The following is a 12812-nucleotide window of genomic DNA, read 5'->3' on the forward strand; positions in this document are numbered from 1 at the left end:
GATGGCAAATGTTCTGTTTATCAGCCAAAGTGGCACCACCATGTGGTAAGAGCATAAAAACAGGTTACCGTTCACTGGGCCCTCCAGCTTGGATGTGTTCCTATTCTGGACAATTTTTTTAATGTAGAGAATTCATATTATTTCCATTTTTACATAAAGTAAGACCTTGGTTTGTTGTTTGGGGGTATTTTTGTGGGATTTTTTGAACTATTGCAAATTTATGTAAACTATACTATGTGAACGAGTACAAAAAAAAATCCATGAAGATTAGAGTGGCTGCTCCCAGGAAGTCATGGATCTTGGTGTCTAAGCTCAGTCAAGAACAAAGTAGAACTATCAAGAGGCTGCCAGAAAAGGACACTGCAGTGGAGTCTGGGGAAGGGGGATTTTGATGAGATCAAAGAAGCAGCACAGTGGAGGTAATAGCGATTGCGATGAGAGAGCAGGATATTTATATTTCAGATGTCAACAGTGGAGCAGATCTTGAGGATGACATAGTCTGGATTTGGCCATGAGTATGGGGGATAGAGATGGATGAGTGTGGATTTGGCCATGAGTATGGGGAACTGAAATGTGTGAATGTGGATGAGTCACTGTGATTGAGCCATTAACAGTTCATGAATTGGGAGCCTAGGATGGGTCACTCACACGAGCATCCTCCTAGTCACCCCAGATGATGACAAATCAGAGGGGAAAGAGAGAGACTAGGAGCCAAATGCCATGGTAAATGGGAGAATGGCTTAAGGGCAGAGTAATATTAGTGAGGGAACTACAATGAAAGCAAAGAGGACACCAACCTTCAGACCCTGAAGGGTATGAAATATGAAAGAATGTGCAGCCTCCACTTCCAAAGATTCCAGGGGAATCAGAATCCTGCTGGGAGAGCCTGATTTCATGTAAAGAAGAAGTGGGGAGGGAGGATGCAGTACAAGGCCTGAGAATGTAGGGATACTTAATAACCACAAAGCTGAGTTTCAAAAAGGCACTATGAGTATGGGAGGATGAGAAGAAGCAGATTGGATCAGGGGAGAGAAAGCACAAAGCAGCATGGGAACACCGCACAGGAGAGGCTGGCTGTTTGGAATGACCAGTGAGATAAGGAGATGTGGCATGTTAGGTTTCAGCATGCCACCGTGTTCTATCAACACCGAATAATCTTTAATAAGCCTCTGCTCAGTAAGGGCCCTTGTTCTACATGCTTGGGTTACACTGGCAGGCAGAGATCATGCCCTTCCAGGCCCACAGGCTAGTAGGAGGAGACAACAAGGACTAGTAAGCATAATAAATAACAGAAGGATCTAGTGTATTAGAACATGGAAAGTGCTGTGGACAATAGAGAAAAAACAGGGCAGGATAAGGAGTTGGGGAGCATCTGTGAGAATGTGGTAGGAGAAAGTTATAGAATTAAAAGGGTAGTCTGGGCAACATTGAGCAAAGATAAGAAGGAGGTGAGCGAGTGTAACATGCTGACACCGGAGGAGTCCTAAGCACTAGAAACAGCCACTGAAAATGTCCTCAGGCAGGAGGACACCAGACATGTTGCAGAAATAGCAAAGAGGGGACTACAGTAGCTAGAGCCGCAGGATCAAGAGGAGAGTCGTACGTAGCAGACAGACAAAGGTGATGGGGGTGGGAGATGCCTCGTAGACCATTTTAATTATTTTGGTTTCTTTTCTGAGTGAAATGGGAACCAGTGCATGATTTTAAGAAGAGGAGTGGAGAAAGACTAAGAGCCAAATGCCACGGTAAATGGGAGAATGGCCTGTAAGTCAGTAGGGGCAGCCACCAGGGAGAGAAGAGGCTGGTACCAGCTTCTCACAGGGGCAGAGCCTTTTGTTTAAGGGCAGAGTAATAATAGCTAATGTTGTTCAGATTTTAGTAGAATCACTGGCTACTGTGTTGAGAAGCAGAGCAGCCAGGTAGAAGACTGTTGCTTGTTATGCTGTAAAAGAAGAATTAAGCATTTCATTTTATGCCAGAGGGCAATGGGTAGAAATTGGACCAAGACTGGTGTGAGTTTAACCTAACGAAATGCTTTCTGACTACTGAAGTTGTTTAGCAATCAATATGTCGCTTCATGAAATACTTCATGAATACTTCACATGAAGTATTCATGATAAAGCCTGGATGGTAAACAGATCACCGGATGGCAGGGGACTCAAATCCAAGACAGAGGGTGAAAAGGCCGAAAGAATTCCTATTAATGGAAAGTTACACAGGATGAACCCAAAGATTTCTTGTAGTTCTTAAGAGTCTAGAATTCTGTTATAATTCCATGATGAGTTTTGCAGGGCAGTACTCTAGTAACTCTATTTACAGATATTCAGAGGTCAAGGCCCTGTTGTTACCCAGTAAAGTCTAGGGTTCTTAGACTGGAATTCTAGACCATTTATTCACAATGTAACCCCAACCCACCATTCCAGTCTTTTCTCTCCCTATTTCCTTTTACCCACTCATTGCTCCAGCAAACCACAACTCTTTCTGCCTTTTGCTTCTTCCTTTCCTGCATTTTTGGATTTGCTCACACAGTTCTTTCTTCTTGATAATTCATTCTCCCAACTTTGCTTTTTCTTTTCTCTTTTCTTTAGAGGCAGGATCTCCCTATGTTGTCCAGGCTGGAACACAGTAGCTTTTCATAGGCTTGATCATGGCACACTAGAGCCTTGAACTTCAGGCCTCTGCCATCTCTGTGCCCCAGCCTCCAGAGTAGTGGGATGGTAGGCACTCACAACTATGCCTGGCCCACCTTTGCTTTTTGCCTTTCTAAAATCTGAGGTTTCTTTAAAGGCCTTGATAAATTTAACAACTTTTGCGAAGCTGTTCCTTTTACTCCTCAGTGTGCGTTTGCCTCCCTCAAACCACCCATGGCACTTTGCGCCTGCAACCTGTGAGCCTCCTGTCGTCTTCTAGCTTGTGTTTAGTTGCTTAAATGTTAGATACATGAAAAGTTCACTTTATATACTGTAATGAGGAAATCATTAGAATTTAGGAGTTTGGGAGTAACATTTTCTATCTCTAGACCTGCTTTTCTAACTTTTATTCTGTCATCCTCTTTGGAAATTGAATTCATGGAAACGTTTCTTTCTCTGTGTGCCAGTTACCATCCTAGACACTGCAGATACAGCAAGGGACAACGGTCAAAATCTATGCCCTCTTAGAGCTTTGTTTTATGGAGAAGATGCACAATGCAATAAATAAGCAAATATGTGTTATTTTAGATAGCAGCCAATAATAAAAAGTAAATAGACTGGGTGCAGTGGCTCATGCCTGTAATCCCAACACTTTGGGAGGCCACGGCAGGTGGATCACTTGCAGCCAGGAGTTTGAGACCAGCCAGGCCAACATGGCAAAACCCCATCTATACTAAAAATACAAAAATCTGCCATGCGCCTGTAGTCTCAGCTACTCGGGTGGCTGAGGCAGGAGAATCACTTGAACCCAGAAAGTAGAGGTTGCAGGGAGCTGAGATCGTGCCACTGTACTCCAGCCTGGGTGACAGGGTGAGACCCTGTCTCAAAACAAACAAATAAATAATAAAATAGAAAGTAAATAAATGAGAGGAAGATAGACAATATTGGGAAGGGGACCATTTTAGATAGGATGGCCAGAAGGGGAGATACTTGAGCTGATGCTATTGGCGTTTTTGTTTTGTTTTGCTTTTTGTTTTTTTTACATTTTATTTTTAAATAATTTTACACCTACAGAAAAGTTGCAAAAATAGAGTTCATATAAATCTTTTCCCCTTTGTATCCCTTCCTTATGATCACTTGTAGCCCCTTTCTTTTGGCTTATCTCTCACTAGTTGTGTCCTCAGCCCATTTTTGTTTACTTATTCCAATCTCAGATTTTATTTTCTAATTCCTTTAGTGAACATTCTTGTCCCAAGACCCCTTCCATGGCCATAGCAGATACTGAAGGTTAATCTTGTAGTTCACTGTAATATTTACCTTAAAGCAGAATGAATTACTTTACAGCCTAAGTGCTTGAATGTTAATATTTGTTCATTTATTATACTGTGTTCAAAAATAAAATGTTATCTATATTTGAGACAGTGACATATTTTTAAAAATGTAACTTTTTTCGTTTTTCAGAATTATGGCTAAATACAGAAAATAATTGATCTATGGTAGGTCCCAGGCAGGTTGACTCCGAGGCCAAGGTCATGAGTTAATTTCTTAAGTGGGCTAGTTAATTTGGTCCTGGAACATAGCAAGAGGTTGTATTCCTGACCTCAGCTTACCATTTCACTTCATGGTTGCAAAAGGATACAGGATGGATGATTCAGTTTAAAAAAAAAAAAAAAAAAAAAAAAAAAACTATCACCAGTACTGGAAAAGATTACATTTACTAAAATTACATTTACCCACAGATGGTGAGTCATCCTAGTTGGTTTAAATGATAGCATATTATTACCACAGATGTTACTAGGAAAAAAAAAAGCCTATTTACCCTTACAATCAAGCCTTATCTCAATTATTTTAATCTTCTTTTTGGAATGAGTGTTTATAATAAAATGAATCACTTAAAACCTCTAGAGTTTAATTCACAGAATACTACAGTATCTAAAGTTGACTGAAAATTCAAGCTGTGTGTTGAATAATATTTATATTATACTACATAACAACACATTATAGTCTTTGGAGTCATTTACTAATATATACTGAGAAAATAATTGTCAGGTATGTAATAATAGTTTTGTACATGATATTGATGTAAAATTGGTTTCAAATTGGAAACGCTATCTTAATAAGCTCTCTGTGAAATTGTGGAATAATAGACACTAATTGATTTGTTGTTTCTTAAAATATATAAACACTTAGGAATTCAGAATTCTTTCCCACTACCTTCTGGGTTGTTGAGAGGATCACAGTGCCCCTACTTGTGAGAAATTCACCATCTAATGTTAGCTGAAGCTGATGAGCCAAAAGTTTCAGAAGTTTCCCTTGCATTGTAGAATTGAAGCCAAATTTGTAGAACTAGTATTCTTCCAATTTTGGGCAAGTAAACAGTAAGATCTGGAAGCCCGTGTAGAGTAATTGACTTCCAACCAAATAAAATATTTTTCAATCAAATATTATTTGACGTAGCCTTCTAAAATATTTGTGTAATATCCTATGTGGGAATACATACTCTTTGGATAAATCTGTCTGTATAGTTAAACAACTTGGCTGTTCAGAGTAAATAGTATTAATATCATTCTAAACATTCTCCTCTTACTGGTATTCTGTGAAGTCTGGGAAAGGCAATACCAGGTAATTATTTTTTCCGGACCCTCCTGCTTAAACAGAGACCTAAAGAAAAGGCTTTGAAATCCTGAGTCGCTTATTTCTCCTTTAGGGTTTGGAAGGAAATAAATAAAGTTAGTATATCCTCTGGGAGCCAACTTAGAAGCCGCAGCTCAAAGCTCTCACTGTCTGTATCCACAACAGGGCATGTTGCTGGCTCGCATTTCGCTTACTGTGGAGCAATTTGAATGTCATGGTGATGGGTCAGAATTCATCCAGATCCATGCGTGTTCTCATACCACTACCACCTCAGATTTTATTATGTCGGGTTCCCAAGTCCCCTCTTTTCTTCAGTTTAGTGAATTATCTATGTCATTTGAGGATTAAGAATTTTACCGAATCTACTGTTTGAAAACTAGGTCGTGCTTTTCAAGGGGAGTTAACCAGAAGTAACTTACCTTTTAGTGTAAATAAGAAAGCATGGAATAATACGTTATTGACCTTAACGAAACTTTTCATTAACTTAAGACACTTGATAAGTCATAGGAATTAAAAGTAATTACCAGTTTCACACTAAATGATTTTTAAAGCCTTCATTTTATATCCACTTTTTAAAATACTTTCATGGTTGTCTTTAGTTGCATAAAGAAAAATATAGAAAATTGGCTGGGTATGGTGTCTCACGCATGTAATTCCAACACTTTGGGAGGCCAAGGCAGGTGGTTCACGAGGTCAGGAGTTCGAGACCAGCCTGACCAAGATAGTAAACCCCATCTCTACTAAAAATACAAAAATTAGCTAGGCATGGTAGTAGGGGCCTATAATCCCTGCTACTTGGGAGACTGAGGCAAGAGAATCACATGAACCCAGAAGGCAGAGGTTGCAGTGAGCCAAGGTCATGCCACTGCACTCCAGCCTGGGCGACAGAGCAAAACTCTGTCTCAAAAGAAAAGAAAAGAAAAGAAAAATATAGAAAATTACACTAACTGAGATTTCAAGAGGTTTTTCACAGCTTCTTAATATTAACTTCCTTAAAACCTTTCCCCTTTCTCCGATTCGGGGGTCTCTTCCCTATCTCACCCTAAGCAGTTCTCTACCCCTAGAGCAGATTCCTGAGTGCCTTGCTTGGTCCCCTTGGAGTCCCACAGAAACAAGCGTTGCATGCCCACAGTCGCTCTCTCCTGCCTCCCCCCACATCCGTGCTCCTCGGGTATCGCTACCTGTGGAAATATGAATAGCCAGCATCCTCCCTCTAACTCAAAAGGACTATTATATTCCAAGCTCTAGACATTCCATTTCTCAAGTCATTCCTTTTCCTCCACATCGCCACCCTCCCATGTGGCTTCTCCACTTTTCCCCCGCCATCTGTTGCTATAAACTCCTAATCAGGATCCCCACTTCCACGTCCTTCTTCATCCCAGTTATCCTTAGCCCTGTTGCTGCCCATACACCCTGCTCTGATCCAGCATGCAAGGCACTTCATGGCCTAGCTCCTGACTTAAGTTTTGTTCTTTTTCCTCCTATGGATCCCATGCTCTAACCCTATCAGCCGCTGGCCAATCACCAGATGGACAGAGTCCTTGCATGCCAGGCCTTTGTGCATGCAGCTTCTGGCTTCTCACATTTTGTGGCCTGTCAGGAGAGCCAGTCATGCTCCCCACTTTCTATGAAGCCCACTCCGATTCACCCGCACACACTCAGGTGGTTTTCTCCACATTGCTGTGGCACCACGTAGGTCCCTCCATTATAGCAAAAACCATCCCCAGCACACTCCTCTCATTCAGTACATATTTGTGGGGTAAATTAACTTCTCCGCTCTGCCTCTGGGTTCCTATTTCTCGCCTTCTTCTCAGCCAAACTCCTGATTCCTCCTTTGGTCCTTCAACTCTCCTTATTCACCGCATGGCATTAGTGCGGAACATTAAAGGAGGGACTCTTTGTAGTGAAGAGTGAGGCTCTTCTCCATGGCATGCTGTCCCAAAGCCCCCTGAGCCCAGGCTCTTGAGTGGAAGACGAAGGGTCTCTTACCACCAGGCTTTCCCTGCCAGTTGGTTTTCCAGTATTTGGCCCTGTTTCTACCACCCTTCCCTGCTGTCCCCAGATTTGCTTCTCAGGATATGTGCACTCATCTGTCCCTTTACATTAATTTTCATCATCATGATCATCACCAGTATCACCTGTAATATACAAACAAGCATCTCTTACAAATGTGGTTTGTTTCTTCCTTCCATAGCATTGACCATAGCATTGCTAGGATGCTGGGGAAGCAGAAGTGTGTAAGACACTACCCCTCCCCTCAGAAAAATGTATCAACTTTGAGGAGAGAAAGGCACAGCCTCGCATTGCACAGCTGAATAGAGCAGGGCAGTTTATGCTTCCTGTAATGAATGGTGCAGAAGTTCTGGAAGAAGGAACAGAGACACCGCTGGAAAGAGCTCGTCAGGGAAGGTTTAAGAGAAACCTGGACTTGACTTTCTCTGTCTTAAAGGTTTCCATAAAGCCAAGATGAAAGAGAAATCCAGGCGGGGGAATCTGTGTGTGACTACAAGAGAAGGTCCAAGGCAAGTTCAGCTTAGTGTCCTACTGGAACAATAGGACTCCCCTCATTCTCTCTGCTGTATCAATGTGGCTTGTGTTACTTAATGATACAGTAATTAGTCCAGTGGCTTTCAAATTTTTAGACTACCACCCACAGCAAAAAATACATTTTACAACATGATACAGTTCACACATTATTTACAACTGAAATAAAAGTTTCATAAAACAGTACTTACCCTCATTGAACATGATGGGCTCCAACATTTCCTATTCTGTTTCTTTTTTTAAAATTGCTGGTCAAACCTATTAAATTGATTTAATGGTTCACTATTATTTAGTAACTCAGAGTTTTAAAAATAATGTATCAAGTCACTGTTTCTCAGATGTGATCCTCGTATCAGCAGTATCAACATCCCCTAGGAACTTGCAAGAAATGCAGGTTCTCGGGCCTTACCCAGACCTATGGAATTAGAATCTGTGGGACGGGGGGCAGTAGGCGCTTTAACGTCAGCCCCAGTGTGAACTGATGCCTGCTCCAGTTTGAGAAGCACAGCACTAGATAATTCCTCCAAGCATACCTGCCCTCTTGAGCCTTGCCTGGATCACTCTCCCTGCTCCAGATATCTGCTGACCTCATTTCTGCATCTCCTTCAAGTCTTTGCTCGCGTGAGCAAATGACATCTCTCTCTCTATGGGACCTGCATGACCTCTCAGTTTATGTTTCTGCACTCCCAGTCCCCTAATACTACTGTATGTTTTCTTTTTCCACAGCATTTGTCATCTAGCATAATGTACAATTATTTGCTATTATCCTTTCAGATAATGTAAGCTCCAGGAGGCCAGGAGTCTTCATATTTCGTTTGCTGCGTTTTCTGAAATATACCTGGCACATACTGGGCACTTTAATATTTGCTGAATGGGAGGGAGGGAGGAAATCAGATAGAGAAGGGTACCAACGAAGAATGGGCCTGTTGACCATAAAATGCTGCTTCAAGAAAACATTCTTTGAAGAAAGGCTCTCCATAGACTCTTGAAAGGTTGGCTTTTATTCCAAAATATGATAAAGAAGCTCAGTGAGGACTGAAGGTCTTGGTCACTTTGTTGGAACAGTCACTTTTTAAAAGCCTATGTTCTTCCACGCGTGCATTCTTACAGCTACAAACTGTGAAGACCTCTGCTTTAGTAGATCTCATCAATAAGCTAATTCCTATGGAAATTGGCCTTACTAAATGTTTAATAGTTTCTCAGGGGGTCTCTTCTTGACTATCACCTGCAGTGAGTTCAAGCAGAGTAAAATATTCTGATTTATGCTATGAGGATAAATTTTTCAAGTGATCTCATTTTTTCCTATTTCTGAACCTTTCTCAGATGGTGAAGAGCATGGAGGGCCTGTCAGGCTCTATGAGGGTCCAATAAAGAGCCACTGTTTGCTTTTTCTGGTTCATTCTCTCTACTTTGCCTGATGCATGTAGAGCATATTTGTACTCAGGGCCTGACAGAAACTGACAGGAGCCGAAGCCTCTGGCATCTGACTGGGAAGGTTGAGGATACCGAATGCCTGGCACCGTCCACCAGCCCAGCAGCAAAGCCTCTTCTTCAGACTAAGTCCGCTGCTAGCTTATAACTAATTTACTTGTACAAATGACATCATTCGACCTTTTTCTCCTGTATTTCTTTTTATCACTTTAGACTTTTTTTAAAAAAAAAATTGTTTTCTCTCTTTCCTGAAAGGTTGTTACCTTTTTTCTGTGGAATGAGAACTAGGAAGCATTCAGCATAAAAGGGACAGCTCTGTGCTGGGCTTCTTTCTTCAAAAGGGAGACAACATTTCACCAGGCCCATGATGATCTCTGCAGAATTCAACAGTCACAGTGGTTCTTCTGCCCATTCTGACTCTCCTTGAGTTTCTTGTCCAGTAAAGACAAAGATCAACTCTTATAAGCTACTTCTGCCTCCCATGGAACAGTAAACACATGCTCATAAATGGCTCCCAAAACTACTAGAATAATGTAGCACCTGATCCTTAGGACCATTTAATCCCCATGTAAGAAATGTTATGTTGTGAACTCCATGACCTCACATGCACGCGTGCACACACACACATTTGCAGGATGTCGCTACAGTTTTCCAAGTCACCAGTTTTACACGTTGAGAAGGAAGCAAATGGGCAATCTTAGCCAAGGCCAGTCCCTCAGTTGAATCCCTCAGAGTCATTTTGCAGGACAAGGACTGTAGGAAAACACAATAGAACACCCATAATGTTGGTACTAGAATCTGTTCTATTTGGGGGTTATCTAAGAAGGATTCTGGTCACATTGATTCTCCCTCCACCAAAATGAGGACTTCAAGAGAATTCTCTTAATTAATGAACCGTCACCTGGAGCACTTTTTCAAATGCAGGTTCTGGATCCCACCTGAGATTCTAACCTACTAGGCTGGTGATGAACTGAGGAATCTGTCTGGTTAAACAGTTCTTTGAGCATTGCTGATAACCTGCCAAAGTAGAAAATCTTTTACGTGTAACCCAAATATAAGATGAGAATTACTTTAAAATGAGACAGAGTAGTAAAATTCCATTAATGAAGTCTGTGGTCTTTTAAATGTTGCATGTGCTCTTCGGTCTGACATAAGTATCCCAATTTGGCTGGGCGTGGTGGCTCACACCTGTAATCCAGGCACTTTGGAGGCCAAGGCGGGCGGATCACCTGAGGCCAGGAGTTCAAGACCAGCCTGACCAACATGGTGAAACCCCGTCTTTATAAAAAAATAAATAAATAAATAAATAAATAAAATAAAATAAATAAGTATCCCTCTTTTGACTCAACTTCCATTTTCTTTGTTGTTTACTGTTCAGGTAACTTTAATTGAGCACTTGCTCTATACCAGGTGCTCTGGTAGGTATTTTTATATAGGTGATCTCATTTAGTCTCCCTAGCAATTCTATGAGGTGTAAGGATAATTTCCCTTCTGCATGTGAGGAAACTCAGGCTAAGGAGTTCATTGGAGCCAGGTGCAGTGACTCATGCCTGTAATCCCAGCAATTTGAGAGGCTGAGGCAGGAGGATCACTTGAGCTCAGGAGTTTGAGACCAGCCTGGGAAACATAAGGAGACCTCATCTCTACTAAAACTACCCCCCTACTCGGCACACGCCAGAAAATTAGCCTGGTGTAGTGGCACATACCTAAAGTCCCACCTATTCAAGGGGCTAAAGCAGGAGGATCACTTGGGCCCTGGAAGTCAAGGCTGCAGTGAGCCCTGATCCTGCCACTGTACGCCACCCTAGGTGACAGACAAGATTATTGTAGTCCCTCTTATCTTTGAGCTATAGATTTCAGCTGTTCATTCTTTCAAATCCTAAATTTTTGCTTCCTCTTAACTCATTTGCTTATTAGACCAATTTATGTAACTGAAAGCATACATAATACACCAAATTAAGTCCTTGAGTTTGACAATATCTGTACTCAGTGTTGTAGAGTAACCTTTGAAACTTCTGAAAGTTGTGTCCATTGCTGCTTTATGGAGTACTGAAAGGCTATTACGCCTTTCTTGTACCTAATATTGAAACTGCAGTAAACATGCAGTGGCTTAATGTCGTATTTACTTTCTGGGTAATCATTCTTGGTAAACAGGCTAATCCATGGTATTCATTAGAAATGTCTTACATTATTTTTATTTAATTAAATATATATTAGATTTCTAAGCAGTTTGTAAGCAGTTTTTTTCTTGCAATGGGTAAGTAAATTAAGCATAGTTTGTAATCCTAGAATAGAACAATTTAGTCTTTATTATTGCATCTTGAATATAGTCAGAAAAAACTAAAACACTTAAATGAAAAGTGACAAATAATCTGATTTTTTTGGTAGCAAAATAAATCTTGCAGGCCAGGTACGGTGACTCATGCCTGTAATCTCAGCACTTTGGGAGGCTGAGGCTGGCAGATCAAAAGGTCAAGAGATTGAGACCATCCTGGCCAACATGGTGAAACCCCATCTCTACTAAAAATACAAAAATTAGCTGGGCATGGTGGCATGCACCTGTAGTACCACCTACTCGGGAGGCTGAAGCAGGAGAATCGCTTGAACCTGGAAGGTGCAGGTTGCAGTGAGCTGAGATCAGGCCTCTGCACTCCAGCCTGGGTGACAGACCTGAGTGACAGAGTGAGACTCTGTCAAAAAAAAAAAAAAAAGGAACCAGTTGTCCTTATTTGTCTCTCTCAATTTTGACTCTTCTGTTAGATATGTCCGAATGTTGGACCAATATTTCAGGGAGCTTCCTTATCTCTGACTAATATAGTGTCAATTACTGGATTGTGAAAATCATTCCCAGCATGTTCTACTTGCCCCACTTGAATATCTACTCTTTTAAAAGCCCAACATTAAAAATGGTAAGTTGTACACTGTGTCTAGAAATGATCTTTGCTCATCAAAGCATGCTTTTTCAAATAGAAATTACCCTATTACATTTAAAATATGAAATAGTTTACTTAAAGTCAGCTTTTCTTTGGTGTTAGATAAGTTAAACTTGAGATGGGTTTGGTGTTAAATTATATTGTTACTCACTAGTCTCACAGTGAAATTGGAAGGAACATATTTTATACCCAATTTAAGAAGTTTATTGAGTCATAAGAATAATTCCCTATTTCTGGCCATATGTCATATCTAGAACATAGTCAAGATCTCACCTACTAATAAAACTAACACCTTCTTTTTTTTTCTTTTTTTTTTTTTCTCTTGAGAGAGAGTCTCACTCTGTTGCCCAGGCTGGAGTGCAGTGGCACAATCTCGACTCACTGCAACCTCCGCCTCCCGGGTTCAAGAGATTCCCCTGCCTCAGCCTCCCAAATAGCTGGCACTACAGGCATGTGCCACCATGCCCAGCTAATTTTTTGTATTTTTAGTAGAGCCAGGGTTTCACCGTGTTAGCCAGGATGGTCTCGATCTCCTGACTTCATGATCCACCAGCCTCAGCCTCCCAAAGTGTTGGGATTATAGGCGTGAGCCGCCACACCCAACCTCCACTTCATTTTATGGGCAGATTATTTCCTCATG

At 41.2% G+C, this 12812-nt stretch overlaps 1 protein-coding gene across 7 annotated transcripts in view; it reads left to right on the forward strand.

Annotated features, from left to right (window-relative positions):
- DYM (dymeclin) overlaps positions 1-12812 on the forward strand; it is a 437637-nt gene that overhangs the window by 376069 nt on the left and 48756 nt on the right. The window contains exon 18 of one of the 7 annotated variants that reach the window (XM_037738956.1): positions 10618-10657. The exons of the other annotated variants lie outside the window; for them this stretch is intronic. Coding sequence (XP_037594884.1) covers positions 10618-10657 — 40 coding nt within the window. The remainder of the gene's footprint in view (positions 1-10617; positions 10658-12812) is intronic. 7 annotated transcript variants of the gene reach the window in all.

This window comes from Cebus imitator, unplaced genomic scaffold, assembly GCF_001604975.1.
Source record: "Cebus imitator isolate Cc_AM_T3 unplaced genomic scaffold, Cebus_imitator-1.0 Scaffold60, whole genome shotgun sequence".
NCBI classification, from domain to species: domain Eukaryota; kingdom Metazoa; phylum Chordata; class Mammalia; order Primates; family Cebidae; genus Cebus; species Cebus imitator.